We start from the raw sequence: 17,736 nt of genomic DNA, 5'->3' as shown, positions 1-17,736 counted from the left end.
GTGCAAATAAGATTCGAAATCTTTAATTATTACAGGGGGAAAAAGTAGTGATGAGGAAAACTTTGATTTGTGAATATGAAATTTACCAAATATTATAATTAGATTAATTGCCAATTTTAATTTTGATCTCATGTTCTTTTCGTGTAGGCCAAATATGATATGTTCAAATTTAATCTGATATTGAGGAAGTGTGATGTAATGCTGGTTTTCATCGATACGTGACGTCATCACGTCAGGGTTTCGCGACCGAAACGGTGGCCGTTAGCCGGAAACATTTATTCAACTGTTTTGTTTTAAAATAATAATAGGGTTACATTTGTGTAGCAACATCTCCTGTGGCTATACAACAATTTGGATTACATTTCACAGAAAAAAAAGAAGAAAAAAACTAATCAGCTGGACTCATGTACTTCCGGGTCATCTGACGCGCAACCGGATCCGGTTCTTTTCGGGACAATTCCGTGTTTGGACCCCTCGGTGACAGAACCGATTCGGTCTGGAGCTGACTGCTAACCTCTGCGCTTCCGCCACAGACGGAGCTCCAACAGCCGGCTGGCTTTGGTGTAGCGGACCGAACGAGGACTTCCGGGCGTGCTTGACATCACCTTGACTGTGCGGAGGCCCGGCACGACCTCCGACACACGCGCGCCAGAATGCAGTTCGAGCCCCGGCCCTGGAAGACGCTCCAAACTTAAGGTAACTGTCGGTTCAGACCGCCAGAGAAGTCCGAACCGGGTCCAAGGCAGACAGCCCGCTGAGTCAGGGGCGGCTGAAGCTGAGAGTGCCCGGCCCGTGTGCATCATCATGTCGGCCCGGCCGGTACCACCCGCAGGTGCTGCCGGTGACCTCCAACTGCAGTCGGTTTGTAGCGTCCGATACCGGAAAACCGGGAAGCGGGTGTTGCTTCGGTCTTCAGAGTCACCCGGACCTCTGAGTCCAGGCTCCCCAGCGAACCCGGACAGTCGCTGCCAGGCAGAACCAAAGCACAGGGCTTCCTGTCTGATCCGGGTCCATCAGGACAGACCTGTCTGTCCCGGGTTTGCTGTGAGGCTGAGACAGAAGCAGAGGAAGACCCGGTCCAGAGCAGAGACGGTCTCCTCCACATCCGCTTTACAGCCTGACTGACTGACATGTTTTAGCTCTGCTGGTGCTGGTGCTGGTTCTGGTTCTGCTCAGCTTCAGCACCAGCACCCAGGGGAGCTGTCATTAAGAGGGCGTGGCTTCATGCTCCAGGTAAACGTAAACCCTGTCACCACAAGGTCACACGTTGGTTGATGCGTTCGCGGTCACCGCTGCTGTCCGTGGCGTGCTCAGCGCTGTCCGCTGTGCTTTTCCCTGAACAGTGCCATGTCGGTGGCGTTCCCACGAGTCAGCCCCGCCCCGTTTCACTGCAAGGAGAAGAGGACGATGGCGGAAGTCAACGCCTCGCCGCTCAAGCATTTCGTCACAGCCAAGAAGAAGATCAATGGAATATTTGAGCAGCTGGGGGCCTACATCAGGGAGAGCGCGTCCTTCCTGGAAGGTGGGGGTTCACTCTACAACACCTCCCACTGCAGACACACTGAACAAACACTCAGGAACACTTTCTGACAGACAGCCGGTAGTCCCAGCACCAACAGGTGTGGTCTGACACTGATGGGTCAGTCCTGGTCTGATCCAGAGCTGGAGGTCCTCAGATCATCCTCTTGGGTTCACCTGTTTCTCTGTTTACGTCTCAGATGCTCACAGAAACGAGGACCTGGACCCGGTTACCGCAGAGGAGCAGGTCCAGGAGGTGCGGGGTTTCCTCAGCAAGGTGGCAGGGATCGGAGAAGTGCTCGCCCGTCGCCACATGAAGGTGGTCTTCTTTGGAAGGTAAATTCTGCCCCAGTCTAGCGGCTGGAGGGGTTGGGGGTGCCATCACACAGTTCTTGGGTGTTTTACAGACGATCATTGTGTCCCTCAGTGAACCAGCCGCACACTCCACCATCAGACCCACAGCTGTCAGGGTTGACTCCCGGTTCTGTTCTGTTCAAAGTTGTTCATGTTCTTTAAAGATGTAGCCCTGAGGGGGCCCAAGCCAGGGTCTCATTGTTCCGGTCCCAAGCCCGTATAAACATGCTAATCAGACCTCTGATGTCCATAGCGATGGGTCGAGGCCTGGGTTAACAGCGACCGCCATCGGTACCGTTCACCACAAGGGTGCCGTGGGAATTGGACTACTGCTGGTGGAAGGAGGAGAGAAGGAAGGTGTGATTGTAGGAAGAGAGAAGAGGAACGTCTTGAGTGTTGGACTGACAGGAGGGATTTTGAATGTTGGAACTATGACAGGAAAAGGTAGAGCGTTAGTGGACATGAAGCAGAGGACGGTGGACGTACTGTGTGTCCAGCAGACCAGCTGGAACAGCAGAAGACTAAGCTGAGGAGCAGGTTCATGTTGTTCAATCATGGTGGAGATGAGAGGAGAATGGAGGAGGAGTTATCTTAACGGAGGAGTTTGTTAGGAGTGTTGTGGAGGTATAAAGTGAGTCAGATAGAGTGATGAGGTCAAAGATAGAAATAGAAGGTGTGGTGGTTAATATTAGTGGGTTTGCCCCACAGGGAGGATGTTTGCTGGAGGAGGAGACATTCTGGTTGGACCTTGATGAAGTGATGGTGAGGATCACTGGAAGTGAGAGAGTTGTCATTGGTGCAGATTTCAATGGAATGTGATGGACAGGTGTGGTATTCAGGAGAGGAATGTTGAAGGACAGATGGTGGTTGGTTTTTAAAGAAAGGTGGAAACACCTTCCAGGGTTAGATGGAGGAGGCTGGTTCGCTGTGGCAACCTCGACGGAAAAAAGCTGTAAAAGCCAACGGTTTCCTGATGCTGTGGTTGAAGACCAGCTCACTGTGGCGCTCACTTAGGAGACATTTGCTCCAGTTTATGGGCTCAGGTGTGCCTGTGCTGAAGACATGCTTCTTCCTTCCTCTGCTGCCCTCTCCTGTCTTCGTCTGATGAAAAGCTGAAAGTCATTCTCACCCTCTGACACCTCCCTCCCCCACCTACCAGCTCCCTCACCAGGGAGGCGGGACTATGTCAGGAGAAGGTGAGGAAATACCAATGAGTTAAGTCGCTAGAGGAGACACAACCGCTTGGGAAGCCTGGCCACCGGTGGCGGAGCGTGACGCCATCTTGGTGAGGTCGACGGCGCCCACATGACAATGATTTCTATAGCCTTTGGTGGCATCTTAGTAGCTTTTATCTAATTTATATATATATATGTAGGTTTATACATATATAAATAAATTATATATTATACATATAATATTTATACATATACATCATTTGTTGTTGTTAAAGAAGAGAAACTGTCAGCCTTATAAGCTCCAACTTTAATGAAAAATGCATATTTGCAGGACTTATTGAAAAAAACATTATTACAAAGAATGTTTAAAAATGATTTTTAAACATTTAGAAGTTTTAGACCTCTTTGACATGCAACTTAAATTATTTAGAAAAGCCCAACAATAAGTCAATAATAATACATAATAATAATAAATTAATAAAACGTCAAATAATAATAATAAATCAATAATAAGTCAACAATAGGGCAAAATGTCAACAACAGGTTTACCCTAAAAAAGAAAAAGAAAAACAATAGATTTACTGATTCATGTGAGTCATCAATTTGGTGTAACACAGATGTTATGGTGTCGGGTTTCAAGCCAACAGTCTGGCCTCTTATCAAAATCTGTTTCCACCAAATCTTTTGAACATAACCAGACTGTATTACTAGTTGGTACCACAGTGATCCATCTGGGTTAACTCTTTTTATTGCTAAGGCCAACTTTTTCCTGAAGTCTGAATCCATTGGAAACCTGCAAGAAAAGTTCAGTCACTGAGTCAGAAATGTATATTTCTATATTACTGTAATAGCCTAGTCCTAGTATACTGTATAAAGGTTTAACAAAATAAAGTTTACTTTTATGTTGACAGCAAATTATCCGTACATCATGCAGCATGTTGATAAAGGCCCTGCAGCATCATGCATGTCAGCATGTGTAATATTAATGAAGCCCCTGCAGCATTAAAAGAAAACAATTATCGTACCTACATGTGAAATGTTATGCCTTCCTCCTTCGTGGACTCATTTCTCTGATTTTGTCAGTTGGAATTTTGCATTAAATGTGTTCACATGCAATGAACTGCAGCAGTGACTTGACCTCACCAAGATGGCGGTGCTCTCCTCCCATGAGGAACCACGTGATGTCTCCTCTAGCGATAGAACTCCTTGGGTAATACAAATAAAACCAGCAAGATGGTTTTATTTTAAAGCCACAGCCCGCTTTAAAGACCCACTCCAGTGAAAATGATGTTTTTGGACTTTTTAGCATGTTGTGGTATTTTTCTGATAACTGATGCTTGAAAGAAAGAAAGTTCACATTAAAATGGCATTTCTGAGTATTTCTCCATGATTGTCAATCAGGAGCAGAGGAAAAAAGGCCGTTTGAAAAGCATTGTATTTGTGACGTAGTTAATCATTGGGGTACCACAGCGTACTACAGTTTTTAATGTTGATTTCACTCTGAAATAAAAATCTACACACAATTTGCAAAATTCTACTCCAAAGAGCAAAACACTGCCATAGATTAGCACAACATTACACACAATGTCTGCGTCACTCTTCTTGCACAACATTACACACAGTAATCTGTGAAACTAAACAAACATTTCAACACAGATAAGGATTGTGTGCTTACTTCCTGGACATTACAAAGCCCAGGATTGCCAATGACCACACAAATGAATGAATTGGATCCTCACATCCACAAGGTGGGAAAGCACACGTGCTAATTTGAACACACAATCGTCAATGTGCCGGGGCAGCAAGGGGGTAACAACACCTTCTGTGCTGCTACCACACAAAATGGGTCATCCACCACCGCGCAAATCTGGAACCCTATCATGCAGATCTAGTGCTTGTATTTCTTGACAGATTGTACACGAATGTCACAGCATTAAACCAAGTGGACCAGATGCAGGACATTGTCGTTCCGTCAGCTGCTCTGGTCCACAATTGGTTCCATCCTCTCCCTGAATTTGGAGTCCTCTACCTTCCCCCATACCCCCCCCCCCCCTTCCTGAATCCAATGGAAGAGGTTTTTCAACATGGCAGTGAAAGGTATACGACCTGCAGCCATAAGACCGTTTGCCCCTCATTCAGGCCATGGAGCAGGCATGTGATTCTTCACTATGTGAGGGATCATTCTACCAGGTCGGTGAAATGATCCCTTACGTCTGACCAAATTTCCTAAAATGGTTTTTTTTTACAGTTGTGTTTTTTATTTATCACAGCAGTGTGAAACTGTCAGCAATAGTGTTTGATCCCTGAGGACCGTCATGGTTAAATAAAAACTAGCGACATTTTCACAAACATGTATGTTTTACTGAAATGTGTCATTTTGCAAACAGTCTAGGAATTCTGCAAATTGAGTGTTCTGTTTGGATCATTGTGATTTATATTTTGAGAAATGGAACCTGGTTTGCAAAATTGTGTGTAAACAATTGAAAAAACTGTAATTACGTCTCAAATACGTCTTTGTTTTCCTGGTCTGAGCTGGAATCTGGATGTAAACTGAGGAGCTGGATAGCTCTGATATTGCTGCCATTGTTGTTGCACCATCAATGTCAGCTTTGGGGTGTGAGGGCTGTAAGCTAGTAAACTCATATTCAAACTCAACTTTATTTGTTAGGCACTTCTCCTGGTACAAAGCATCTCAAAGTGCTCCCCATAATAAAATAGATATTAGTAAGATCAAATGTAGTAGGGGTCTGGAATCACCCCCGTTTCTACAGACCAGATTAACAGCTAACATTCCAGAAGAGGTTAAAATAGTCGAGAAAACTGATCCACTCTGATCAAAAGATGATCATTGAAAGTTACTCCTGCTCTCAGATCCAGGTACCGTTGTTTTAGCTGGAGGGAGGGGTCTCCTGCTCACACTTTGACCTCTAAGGTGAAAGGAGAAGCAGGCGAGGGGATGCACTGCAGCTAAGCTGTCTCATTTCCGCTCTTTAGGACCAGTAATGGGAAAAGCACAGTCATCAATGCCATGCTGTGTGACAAAGTCCTGCCATCTGGAATCGGACATACCACCAACTGCTTCCTGAGGGTGGAGGGCACAGACGGCAGTGAGGGCTTTCTCCTCACCGAGGGCTCGGAGGAAAAGAAGAGCATTAAGGTGAGTCTGTTGGCGTCATTCATGCTGGCTGCCATGGTGGGGCCTTCCCAGTGACACTCCTGTCTGTGTCAGACGGTCAACCAGCTGGCCCACGCTCTCCATCAGGACCAGGACCTGGACGCTGGCAGCCTGGTATGCGTCATGTGGCCCAAAGTCAAGTGTGCCCTGCTCAGAGATGACCTGGTACTGGTTGACAGGTCAGTTGTTGGCTTGTGGAATGTGACAGGAGGTGGTCTGAGCTGACCCGTCTGCCCTCACCCCCCCAGCCCAGGGATCGACGTGACCACCGAATTGGACAGCTGGATCGACAAGTTCTGCCTGGATGCGGACGTGTTTGTTCTAGTGGCAAACTCTGAGTCCACCCTGATGCAGACGGTGAGACGGTCAGACCCTCTGCCAAATGGCCCATGGTCCCACGGAGCTAACTGTGTGTCTGTCTGCAGGAGAAGTCTTTCTTCCACAAGGTCAACGAGCGTCTCTCCAGCCCCAACATTTTCATTCTCAACAACCGCTGGGACGCCTCAGCCTCTGAGCCCGAGTACATGGACGAGGTTAGTTCCCCTCATGGAAGCCTTTGTTGCCTGGCAACTGACTCCAGCTTTAACTATAGAGGTGGAGAGAAAGTTAAGTTTGAAGCAGATTTCGTCCCGTGTAGATTAAGTGGACGGAGAATCAATGTATGCAACAACAAAAATGACATTTCAAAAGTGTGTGTGTGTGTGTGGATGGATGCATGGATGGATGGATGAGTGGATGGGTGGATGGATGGATGGAAGGGACGATGCATGGGTGGATGGATGGGTGGATGCATAGATGGATTGATGGATGCATGGATGGATGGATGCATGGGTGGATGCATAGGTGGATGGGTGGATGGATGGATGGATGGATGGATGGGTGGATGAATGGATGGATGGGACGATGCATGGGTGGATGGATGGGTGGATGGATGGATGGGTGGATGAATGGATGGATGGGTGGATGCCTGGGTGGATGGATGAATGCATGGGTGGATGGATGGATGGATGAGTGGATGGATGGATGCATGGCTGGATGCATGGCTGGATGGATGGATGGATGAATGGGTGGATGTATGGATGGATGCATGGGTGGTTGAACGGTTGGATGCATGAGTGGATATTAGGGCTGGGCGATATGGCCTAAAAATAAAATCTCCGATTTTATTTTCTTTAATTCGATTTCCGATTTTTTCCCGATTCCCCCCCCCCCCCCCCCCCCCACCCTACTTAAGGAAAGCAATAAGTACAAACAGACAAGTTCAAGCAAATGTTGCTTTTTATTTAATCAAATGCAAGACAAATGTAACCCCCATTTCTGAGATGAATAATAAATAAATGAACACGCTCTTGGAATCAAAGTTAAGTATAAGATTTTTCTTCTTACTCCCTTTTTGGACTTGTGTTTAAATAATTGTGTCTTGTTTTATATAACTTTTGTCTTGTTTTTGTCTTATTTCGTTATTCTAAACTTGTTTTCACTTGTCCAAAATAAAAAGGCTACTTCCTTACTTAAAGTCCCAGCTGGGTTTTGAGTCACACTTTGTAGTCTAGACTTAAAGGAGACAAACATTCACCTTGACAGCAGCACCATTTTCTAAAGCAGTGTTTTTCAACCAGTGTGCCGCGGCACACTAGTGGGAGATGGTCAAGTGTGCCGTGGGAAATTGCCCTCATTAACTGATTTAACAACATTTTCCATCTCCAGGATTTCAGTTCTTTGTTCATCCCTACATGATAAAACACTAAGAAATTGGGAATATGAAAGATCGTAAAATACTTTTTTCTTTGTGTTTATTTGATTCTATTAAATACATTTTCATAAGAATGACTGTACCACGATTTAGCCGCAGCTTCAGCTGCGTTAGGAAAAGTTCCGCCCCTTTAACTGTCTCCACCAATCATTCTTGGGATCTTAATCACATGTCATCAGTCTGACCAATCAGAAGTGGTTAAAGTCACCACTTCCTTGTTCTGAATTCTGCTGAAAAAGTCGCTCAGTTCTAAGAAAAATACCAGCCAAAGCTCGTCTTTAGCGGTGTAGCTTTCCACAGAATCCGGTGTCAGACCGAGGAACAAGTGAACAAAACCATGAAGCTCAGAGACGCTAGTCTCTCTGCGTTCGGCGGATAATTGAACTACATCTCCCATGATGCATTGGGGTAAAGCGACAGTGAGCGTCTGGGCGCACGACTCTCTCCTCTTAACGTCCTGAAACCACAACGACCACAAATCAAACAGTTTTTAAATCGTTTGACTTAACTTTTATTACATCTTAAAAAAACAGCTGCAGCTTCCAGCTTTTTCTGCCACAATTATCACAAAAATGCACTGAGATTATGGAGGGACTGTAGATCAATACAGACCGAGTTTCTCCTTTTTTTTTTTTTGAACGCCGGTGTGCCGCGGGATTTTTGTCAAGGTTGAAGTGTGCCGTGGCTCAGAAAAGGTTGAAAAACACTGTTCTAAAGGATAAACAATACAGCTCATATATGGGCTCTAAGGTTCTAACTAAATTAAGAAACCCAGTCTTATCCACGGAGAAGATGATAAGCAGCAGGAGTCACGGGCAAACCCCCCCCCCTCCCCCTCCCCCCCTCGCGGCCACCTCCTCCGAAAACAAAATCCTACGGTGGCCGCGTCGCAAATAAATATACCGGTACAAGTAATAATTACAACGCAGTATTCTTTTATTAACAAATAACAGTAACAACTAACTAACTAATGAACTAACTATACAGGCGTTGTAGAATGAGTATGTGTTTCTGTGTCAGGGCGCGTGCGTGTTTAAGAAGACTGAGCGCGTGCCACGCGAGCGCGCGTAAGAGCCTTTGACTCCGATGGGCTTTAGGCAGCGTGGGGGGGGAGGGGGGTCTCTTCATCCACGTATATGGCAGTAAACCCAGAACAGTTCCAAACAACAGATGATTTTATTCCTTTCTTGGGAACAAACGTCCCACTGTCACCGGTAGCCATGCTGTCGCTAGCTGCTTCGTGTGTCGATTGTCGCGTGTCGCCGTGATACTAACGCTACGGAAGCTCTGGGGAGCAAAAAAGGCGCCACATAAAAACTCGATTTAGTTATTTTTGAAATCGCCCGTAACAAAAAATTCGAATTAATTCATTTGATCGATTTATCGCCCAGGCCTAGTGGATATATGGATGGATGGATGCATGGATGGATGGGTGGATGCATAGATGGATGCATTGGTGGATGGGTGCATGGGTGGATGGATGGATGGAAGGGACGATGCATGGGTGGATGGATGGGTGGATGCATCCGTGGATGCATGGGTGGATGCATAGATGGATTGATGGATGCATGGATGGATGGATGCATGGGTAGATGGATGCATGGGTGGATGCATTGGTGGATGGGTGCATGGCTGGATGGATGGGTGGATGCATGGGTGGATGGGAGGATGAATGGGTCGATGCATGGATTGATGGATGGATGGATGGATGGATGGATGGAGTTATTTGTCATTGTCACTAGTACTAAGTGTGTGTTCTAGAGATAATAATTAGTCAAAGTTTAGTCAAACTGGCTTTAGTAAAGCACCGCCCCCTCCTGTTTGTGAGTCTTGTGACCAGAACCTGCCTTCAGCCTCTGCAATGAGGTCACATTTTAGCACTTTCATGTAGATGAAGGTTTGTTTAAGCCTGCCCTCATCTTCCTCATCTTCATTAGTCTCAACTCTCTCTGCTGGATCAGGTTCGCCGGCAGCACATGGACCGCTGCAGCAACTTCCTGGTGGAGGAGCTGGGTGTGGTTGACCGGGCCCAGGCCAGTGACCGCATCTTCTTTGTTTCTGCCAAAGAGGTGCTGCAGGCCCGCATGCAGAGGGTGCAGGGCATGCCTGAAGCAGGTGAGGTCCGTGTCTGTGTGGATCCTTTTGTGTTCTGGATCATCTCAGTCCAACTGTCAACCAGCGGGACCAGCAGAAGTCTGAGAAGCAGCTTCAAACAGCTGGAAATAACAAAGGATCCCACATCCCCGTCTGTCGGCTGTTGAAAGATGTCCGTTCTGTTCTGAATGAACATCGTTCTCGTCCAGACTCTGCTTGTCTCATCAGATGGGGTGGTTGGTCCTCTCATGAGTGTCTGTTCCGGTTCTGCTGCAGGTGGAGCTCTTGCTGAAGGATTTCAAGCCAGAATGTTTGAGTTCCAGAACTTTGAAAGGCGATTTGAGGTAAGATGTGCTGCTGTGGACCAGTGGCCAGAGCTTTTGGTCTGAACTGGCTACCGTAGTCCTGCATAACATGTGTGTGCTGACTGCTATGCTCGTGGGCTGTGTTCAGGAGTGCATTTCTCAGTCGGCGGTAAAGACCAAGTTTGAGCAACACACAGTGAGGGCCAAGCAGATCTCTGAAGCTCTGCGCCGAATCATGGACTCTGTGCACGTGGCTGCCCAGGAACAGAGGTGGGTCTGTTGTGAATGTAGTATGGGATGCAAACTACACCCCCCATCTATGAATTCCTGAAGCGTCCTGATGACCCGTGTCTGTGTGCAGAGTCTACTGCCTGGAGACTAAAGAGGACCGACAGGACCGGCTGGAGTTCATAGACAAGCAACTTGACTTGTTGACAACGGACTGTAAGAGCAAGATCAAGAAGATCACAGAGGAGGTGGAGAGGCAGGTGAGATCTTCACTGCTGCAGTGTTTGTGAAGTATCATGCTGCCACCTTCAGCATGAAACACGGTCCTGAAGCCTGTTGTTTCTGCATCCAGGTCTCCAATGCCATGGCAGAGGAGATCCGGAAGCTCTACGTTCTGGTGGATGACTTCCACATGGACTTCCATCCATCTGCAGTGGTGCTGAAGGTCTACAAAAATGTGAGTGTGGCTCTTTGAGCCCCCCTCCTTTTGAAGGCTGACTCCACGGAAACAGCGTTGTCGATAGTTAACAACAAAAACCACAAATATGCAGTGATGTCACAGTTTTATTCCACAAAACAGCTCTAAGGCTGTGTCTGAATTCCTTCCCCCCTCACTACATAGTACACTATATAGCGCGTTGCTCCATTTTGTAGTTCTGTCCGAATCTACAATTTCAACATCGAGTGCCCTACAAATGTGCATCGCTGCCATTGGTTATATCCGAATTTCCTTCCCAACTACAAAAAACGTATACGGTCTGGAACTATCTAGTGCCCTGGATTTAGAAAAGATATTCAGGAATTATGCTCACTACATGTTTTTTTTAAACAGTGGATATGACGTCATCTATTTCACAAAGTGAAATTCTAATCAAAATGAGCGTTTTACAATGATTATATATTAATCCACTGTGTTCTGATGATGAATACGTGGATGGTTTATTAACAAACACATTAATGGATGACCAATGCATTAAATACATTTTCTTTGAAAACATTGTTCAGATGCAATGCATTGTGGTCTATATTTAACAATCTAGTGAGCATGGATGCACACTGGATTTGGGAATTATATAACATATATAATTATAGCTTGTGTCCAAATTCCTTCACTACTCTCTAAATAGTGCACTACATAGTGAGTTATCCTGTTCATAGTGCTGTCAAATCTACAATTCAATCTACTAAAAAAAGATGTAGTGAGCGTGGAGTCTGAATTGCTTTTAAAATCCAAGGCACCACATAGAGCCGCACTATATGCATTATAACGTTTTTTAATAGGGAGTAGGGTGGGATTCGGACACAGCCCATGTTTTGCTTTGACTGTGGATGTAATCTCATTAAAATGATTCAAGGATGGACTTTTATTCAAAACATGGGCTGTGTCCGAATCCCACCCTACTCCCTATTAAAAAACGTTATAATGCATATAGTGCGGCTCTATGTGGTGCCTTGGATTTTAAAAGCAATTCAGACTCCACGCTCACTCCTTTTTCTTTTTTAATGGCGGATATGACATCATCGATGAAAGCATTAGATTTAGGCTTTCAGATATTTGGGGTTGCTAAGTAGTTGCTTTTCCAAATCTTGCAGTTGCAATAGCAACCCCTAGCTACCCCCTGTTTGTGAATGAGGTCCCCTACCCCCGTTGAGGATTAGAGGGACACATCTGTTAGCAGTCTTGCTGACTTTGCTCCTTGTCTTTGCTGGTTTCAGGAGCTCCATCGACACATAGAGGAGGGTCTGGGGAAGAACATGTCTGAGAGATGCTCCTCCTCCATCAGCAGCGCCCTGCAGGCCACACAGGCCGACATGATCGGTAAGACCCCCACCTGCTGTCACCTGTCAGTCTCCTTGATGATGTGAGATCTAAAAAACCAGGACCAGAGCTGTGGGGCAGAGGGGAGAAGCCTGGAAAAGCCTGGAATCTGCAGCAGGTTCTGTTGTCCTGCAGATAAAACAGCACGAGGGCCCTGAAAGACTGCAGTTTAAACTGATGCACTATAGCAGTGGTCCCCCACCCCGAGATTGCAGACCGGAACCGGTCCGTGGGACAGTTGGTATCGAACCGCTAAACCAAAACCCCCAAGCTAACAGTTAACAAAAAACAAATGTATTTGGAACTTTTCTTTTGGCAGAAAAGAGCCAGTGAGGAAATGGAAATCAAAGAAATGTTACGAGGATGCTGCTAATGAATTGATGGATTGACCTTTATGATTATATTTAGGAAATAACATTTTTAGTGACTGTTTTGTATTTATTCGTCTCTCCATAGAAGGAAGCTGAAGTCTCCGTCTGATTGTTTAGCTTCTATGTTGATGAGTTCAGTGACAATCTAGATCACATTTCAATGGTTTCCTACATGAAATCTAGAGAACAAATACAGTTTAAAGCAACTGCAGATAGTTTACAGAGGATAAAGATAAACTTTACCCTCAAAATGAGGAACTGGAAGCTTAAAATAATCCCATTAGACACCTCAGCCTCACATAGAACGGTCTGTCTTTCTTTGCTATGTCGCACTTCACCTTTCGCTTTTTCACAGATTATCTTCCAGCGGTGTCTTTCATGCTTTTTTCCTAATTGGCTTTTGATCTTGTCAATCAATCCCTTCCATACCGCGTCTTTGTGCAGTTTGCCAGAGTAACACTAATCCTTGATCGTGATCAGGTCTTTGTCTAAAATACTGGACCTCTTTATCTGGAAGGTTTAAACTTTGAGAGTTTAAACAAGATAGAAAAGTGTGAAAATGTTCTTGTCTGTCTGAGAAAAGTGGATAGTGTGTAGTGAAGAGTTTTGCAGCCTTAAAACATCTGTAATTCTACTTCACAGGTTTCACCTATTGCCAGTTATTTATGGAACGTTTTCCCCGCGATACACAAGGGAACTCTGTATTGACATAAAAGTGGTTTGTGGCCTGAAAAAGGCTGGAGACTAACTGCACTAAGGAACAACAGCAGATAAAGCAGCAAAGATCTGCAGCAGGACTTCAGCTCATCTTGTTCCACAGTGTGGTGTGCACTGGTCCACACTGGTACATAACCCAGGACACCACCCTCCTAAAGAGGTCTCTACTCTTTCCTCAGAGGGTCTGAAGCCTCTGCTGCCTTCCACGCTCAGAGACCAGGTGGAAAAGATGGTTCCTCGGCAGTGTTTCAGCCTCACCTACGACCTGGCCTGTGACAAACTCTGCAGTGACTTCCAGGAGGACATCAGCTTCCACTTCTCTCTGGGCTGGACCATGCTGGTGAACCGTTTCTTGGGCCCTAAGAACACACGGCGGGCCCTCATGGGCTACAGCGACCAGGTACTTGCATCTGGATCAAAGTCTTCTTTGACGCTGCAGGATTCTGTCTCTCAGTGAAGTCAGATGGTCACTCTGGACTGGTGGCTTGCTAACCCGACCAGCCTGTTTGATAACCTGAAGAAGGTTGTCTGGAATCAGTTGATCCAAGTAATGATGCAGCACTGCTGGAGACTAGCGACACTGCAGACCAGGCGGACCAGTTGAAGTTCTCCACCTGCAGGGACTCGAATCCCAAAGCCAAAGAGAGGGCCGATTCAGATCCTCAACCCAGCCCCTGTTCAAAACCAATAATCTCAAAGAAAAAGAAAATTACATCCATGAGCTAATGGCTTGTAGCTAAACAGTTTAGGATGCAGCCCCTTCACTGCTGCAGAAGTAGATCCTAACAGATCTTCTCAGTGCTGCAGAAGTAGACCCTGACAGATCTTTTCCCTACTGCAGATGTAGATCCTGACAGATCTTCTTTCGTGTTGCTTCTGCAGTTCTCCAACATTGACAGCTGCTGCTTTTGTCTGCTGTCCTGCAGAATTCCTTCATCTCCTCACTTACAGATGAGCTCATCTGGATGTTTGCATCGGTTGGTTGGTTTGTCTGAATGGTTTGAAAATGACCTGCAGGTTGATTCTCTGCTCAGGTTCTGCTTACTCCTGTCCATAAACAGGCTCATGTCTCTTCTGACCAAATGACATGGCTCTATACCTCCTTTGAGGGTTCTTTGGTTTGTATTTTTTGCTGTAAATAGAAGGACCGTAACCTCTCTAAACAAACTGCTTTCCTGTTTCATATTCTGATAGCTCAGACTCTCGAGCTGTAGATCACAACCAAAGCAGATGTGTGACCCGACTCTATGCCGCCCCTTCTAGGTTCCTCGGCCCATGGCTCTGACTCCAGTCAGCAGCAGCATGCCGCCGTTTCCACAGAGTGCCATGACTCAGGAAGAGCTAATGGTTTCTATGGTAACCGGGCTGGCTTCACTGACATCTCGTACCTCAATGGGCGTCCTCGTGGTTGGTGGTGTGGTGAGTGTCCCGACCCAAATGCAGGAGGCCGGCTTGTGAACCCAGTGTGATAAAAAAACCAGCTGAAACATGACAGAAAACAAAGCAGAGGATCTGACGATGACGAGCTGAACTCACTCACACACCAACTCTGTATCTTCCTGTATGCAGATCTGGAAGGCAGTGGGCTGGCGGCTGATCGCTCTGTCACTCGGTCTGTACGGCCTGCTGTACGTCTATGAGCGGCTGACCTGGACCACCAAAGCCAAAGAGAGGGCCTTCAAGAGGCAGTTCGTAGACTACGCCAGTGAGAAGCTGCAGCTGATTGTCAGCTACACCGGTTCCAACTGCAGCCACCAAGTCCAGCAGTGAGTCTCAAGCGGGTCGGGGGGTCTCTGCGGCTGACATGAGCTAACCGTGTCTCCTCTTGTGGTCGGCAGGGAGCTGGCGGGCGTATTTGCACAGCTCTGCCAACAGGTGGACATCACCCGCCAGAACCTGGAAGATGAGATCCAAGACATGAACAGCAAGATTGAACTGCTGGACAACCTTCAGAGCAGGGCCAAGCTGCTGCGGTGAGAACCCAAGGCCCGCGTGCAGATTAATGCAGATTATTGGTTAATGTGAACAACAGACGAGTTTTTGAACAGTTCTACTTTCCCAGACATCAGTGTAGGAAACTGGTGATGGGGGGTCTCCCACGGTTTATTCTGACTGCAGACCCCATAAGGTGTTAAGATCCTCTGGGTAGAATCCAAATCTGAATCCTTTGTCGTCATTGTACATATTCATGCAATGAAAGTGTAGCAGCCTTGGAGGCCGTGCTGTAGGTTTTTGTTTGTTTGTCAAATGGTGAACCTGAGGTGAACAAAGACTTTGGGGTTGATGAAGTGTCCTTCTGAAGAGCAGATGTCAGAGGACAGGGGGTCAAAGGGAGAAAATACATCAGTGCTTTTGAGAAACTCACAGAACAAAAGACTGGCATCAGCATAGACATTAATGGATTCAATCTGGTTTCCAATATTCTGACGGCTAAAACATGTCACTGATAAAGAACTACAGGAAAATATGAAGCATAAAAAAGCCCAAACTTCCTTCAGTGATGGTAAAAAGGTTGAGGGTTAAAGCTGTTTGCCATCAGACAGCGCTGTGACTGCTGCTCTGTTTTTGTGCTTTTGCAGGAACAAGGCCGGCTGGTTGGACAGCGAGCTGAACATGTTCACTCAGCAGTACCTGCAGCACAGCAAGTGATGCACCTGACCCGCCTGTGGAGGGGGGCAGAGCTTATTCTGCCCCATCCAGCTTCTGACTTTTGCTCTAATGTAATGCCTCTGATTGGTCGTCTCGATTTCAAAAATAAAGAACCACGATGGGAAAGGTGTATCTGTGCTGGTGTTCCGCCTCACACAAACCATCCTCCTCTGCCGCTGATGTCCTCTAAGGCTCTCAGGTAAAGCCTTAGTCACATGCTAAGGCGTGTGAGAGTGGACCCGTACGGGAGCTGTGGGTTTTTGGGGTGTCTGGGCCTGTGGGGGGGTCATAGAGAGGGGCAGCTGCACCTTAAGGGGAGCGCAGGTGTGTCTTGCAGTTCTCTTCAGGCTCGTACGGCCACCTAGGGACGACATGAAAACGGAACGTACCATTGTTGTGTGTTAAGTGTATTGTGAGGTGTTTGTAAGAATAGTGTGCCTCTATGCCACACTAGTCGTTAGCAAGCTCAATTAGCACCCGCACAGGGTGTGCACGTCATACACAAGTGTATAGGATGCCCACGCTAACTGTACTCTAAGTTGTTTTCTCAGCAATCAAGTAGGAGACCACGCTAATCACATGAAAGCAATCACTTGCATGGTGAGCAAATAGGATCATAAAGCACCAGAAAATTACTGTAAACAATGTAATAAAAGTTGTAGATTTATGAGCATCTTTTGTTCTTCAGAGACTGACAAAGAGCTTTACCTACTAGAACTTGAGCAATATGCTGTGTTCTATCTTATGAATTGCATGTCATAAATGGCATTCTTGCGTGTTCTTCAATGCTGTTCTGTTGCATTAATGTATGAAAATCAACATTTTGTTTGAATTAAAAAGTGAAACCCATGAGTTCTCCTTTGCATAGTCTGTTGGCCTTAAACATAAAACTGACCTCGAGATACTCTTTACAGCTCCACTCTATCATCTTTTGATCCATTGAAAAGCATTCCCATTGGTTTTTGATTTTGCCGTTTTTGGCATTTTATTTAAGCTTTATTTAATAGGGACAGTGCTCATTAATGAACATCTACCAAACAATGATAGGCGTAAACATGCTGGATTATAGCAATGATGCTAATTTGCATCCATAGTCCCTAGGCAGGAAACATAAAACAGGATAAAACAAAAGAGAGTCACAGATACAATAAGAACACAAGAAAGTGGTACATTATGAGAGTTAAGTCAGTGGCTACAGGACTGGTAGGGTTGTGTATCTTTCAATTTGATTTGCATCTCATACAGTGGTGGACAAAGTTGTTGGTACCCCTCAGTTAAAGAAAGTCCACAATGCTCACTGAAATGACTTGAAACGTTCAAAAGTAACAATAAGTTAAAATGTATTGAAAATTAAATCATCAAAATCAGCCATTACTTTTGAGTTGTTGATTAACAGAATTATTTTAAAAAAAAACTAATGAAATAGGGCTGGACAAAAATGATGGTTCCCATAACTTAATATTTTGTTGCACAACCTTTTGAGGCAATCACTGCAATGAAACGGTTTCTGTATTTGTCAATGAGCCTTCTGCACCTGTCCACAGGTATTTTGGCCCACTCCTCATGAGCAAACTGCTC

At 45.9% G+C, this 17,736-nt stretch overlaps 1 protein-coding gene across 1 annotated transcript; it reads left to right on the top strand.

The window, feature by feature from the left end:
• Positions 1-267: 267 nt before the first annotated feature.
• On the top strand, positions 268-17,007 carry mfn2 (mitofusin 2). The gene is made up of 18 exons (XM_023957069.2): positions 268-696; positions 1,344-1,522; positions 1,719-1,854; positions 6,042-6,204; positions 6,277-6,401; positions 6,471-6,579; positions 6,648-6,755; positions 9,937-10,090; positions 10,346-10,413; positions 10,523-10,644; positions 10,736-10,862; positions 10,955-11,059; positions 12,319-12,421; positions 13,689-13,909; positions 14,773-14,928; positions 15,079-15,275; positions 15,348-15,482; positions 16,089-17,007. Exons 2-18 carry the CDS (start codon positions 1,348-1,350, stop codon positions 16,156-16,158), a joined length of 2,274 nt encoding a protein of 757 aa, XP_023812837.1. The 5' UTR covers positions 268-696; positions 1,344-1,347; the 3' UTR covers positions 16,159-17,007.
• Positions 17,008-17,736: the final 729 nt, after the last annotated feature.

The sequence above is a fragment of the Oryzias latipes genome, chromosome 7, assembly GCF_053564925.1.
Source record: "Oryzias latipes strain Hd-rR chromosome 7, Olatipes_Hd-rR_3.1".
Classification (NCBI taxonomy): Eukaryota; Metazoa; Chordata; class Actinopteri; order Beloniformes; family Adrianichthyidae; genus Oryzias; species Oryzias latipes.
The sequence above is the reverse complement of the archived record's forward strand: the minus strand, read 5'-3'. Positions and strand labels throughout refer to the sequence as shown.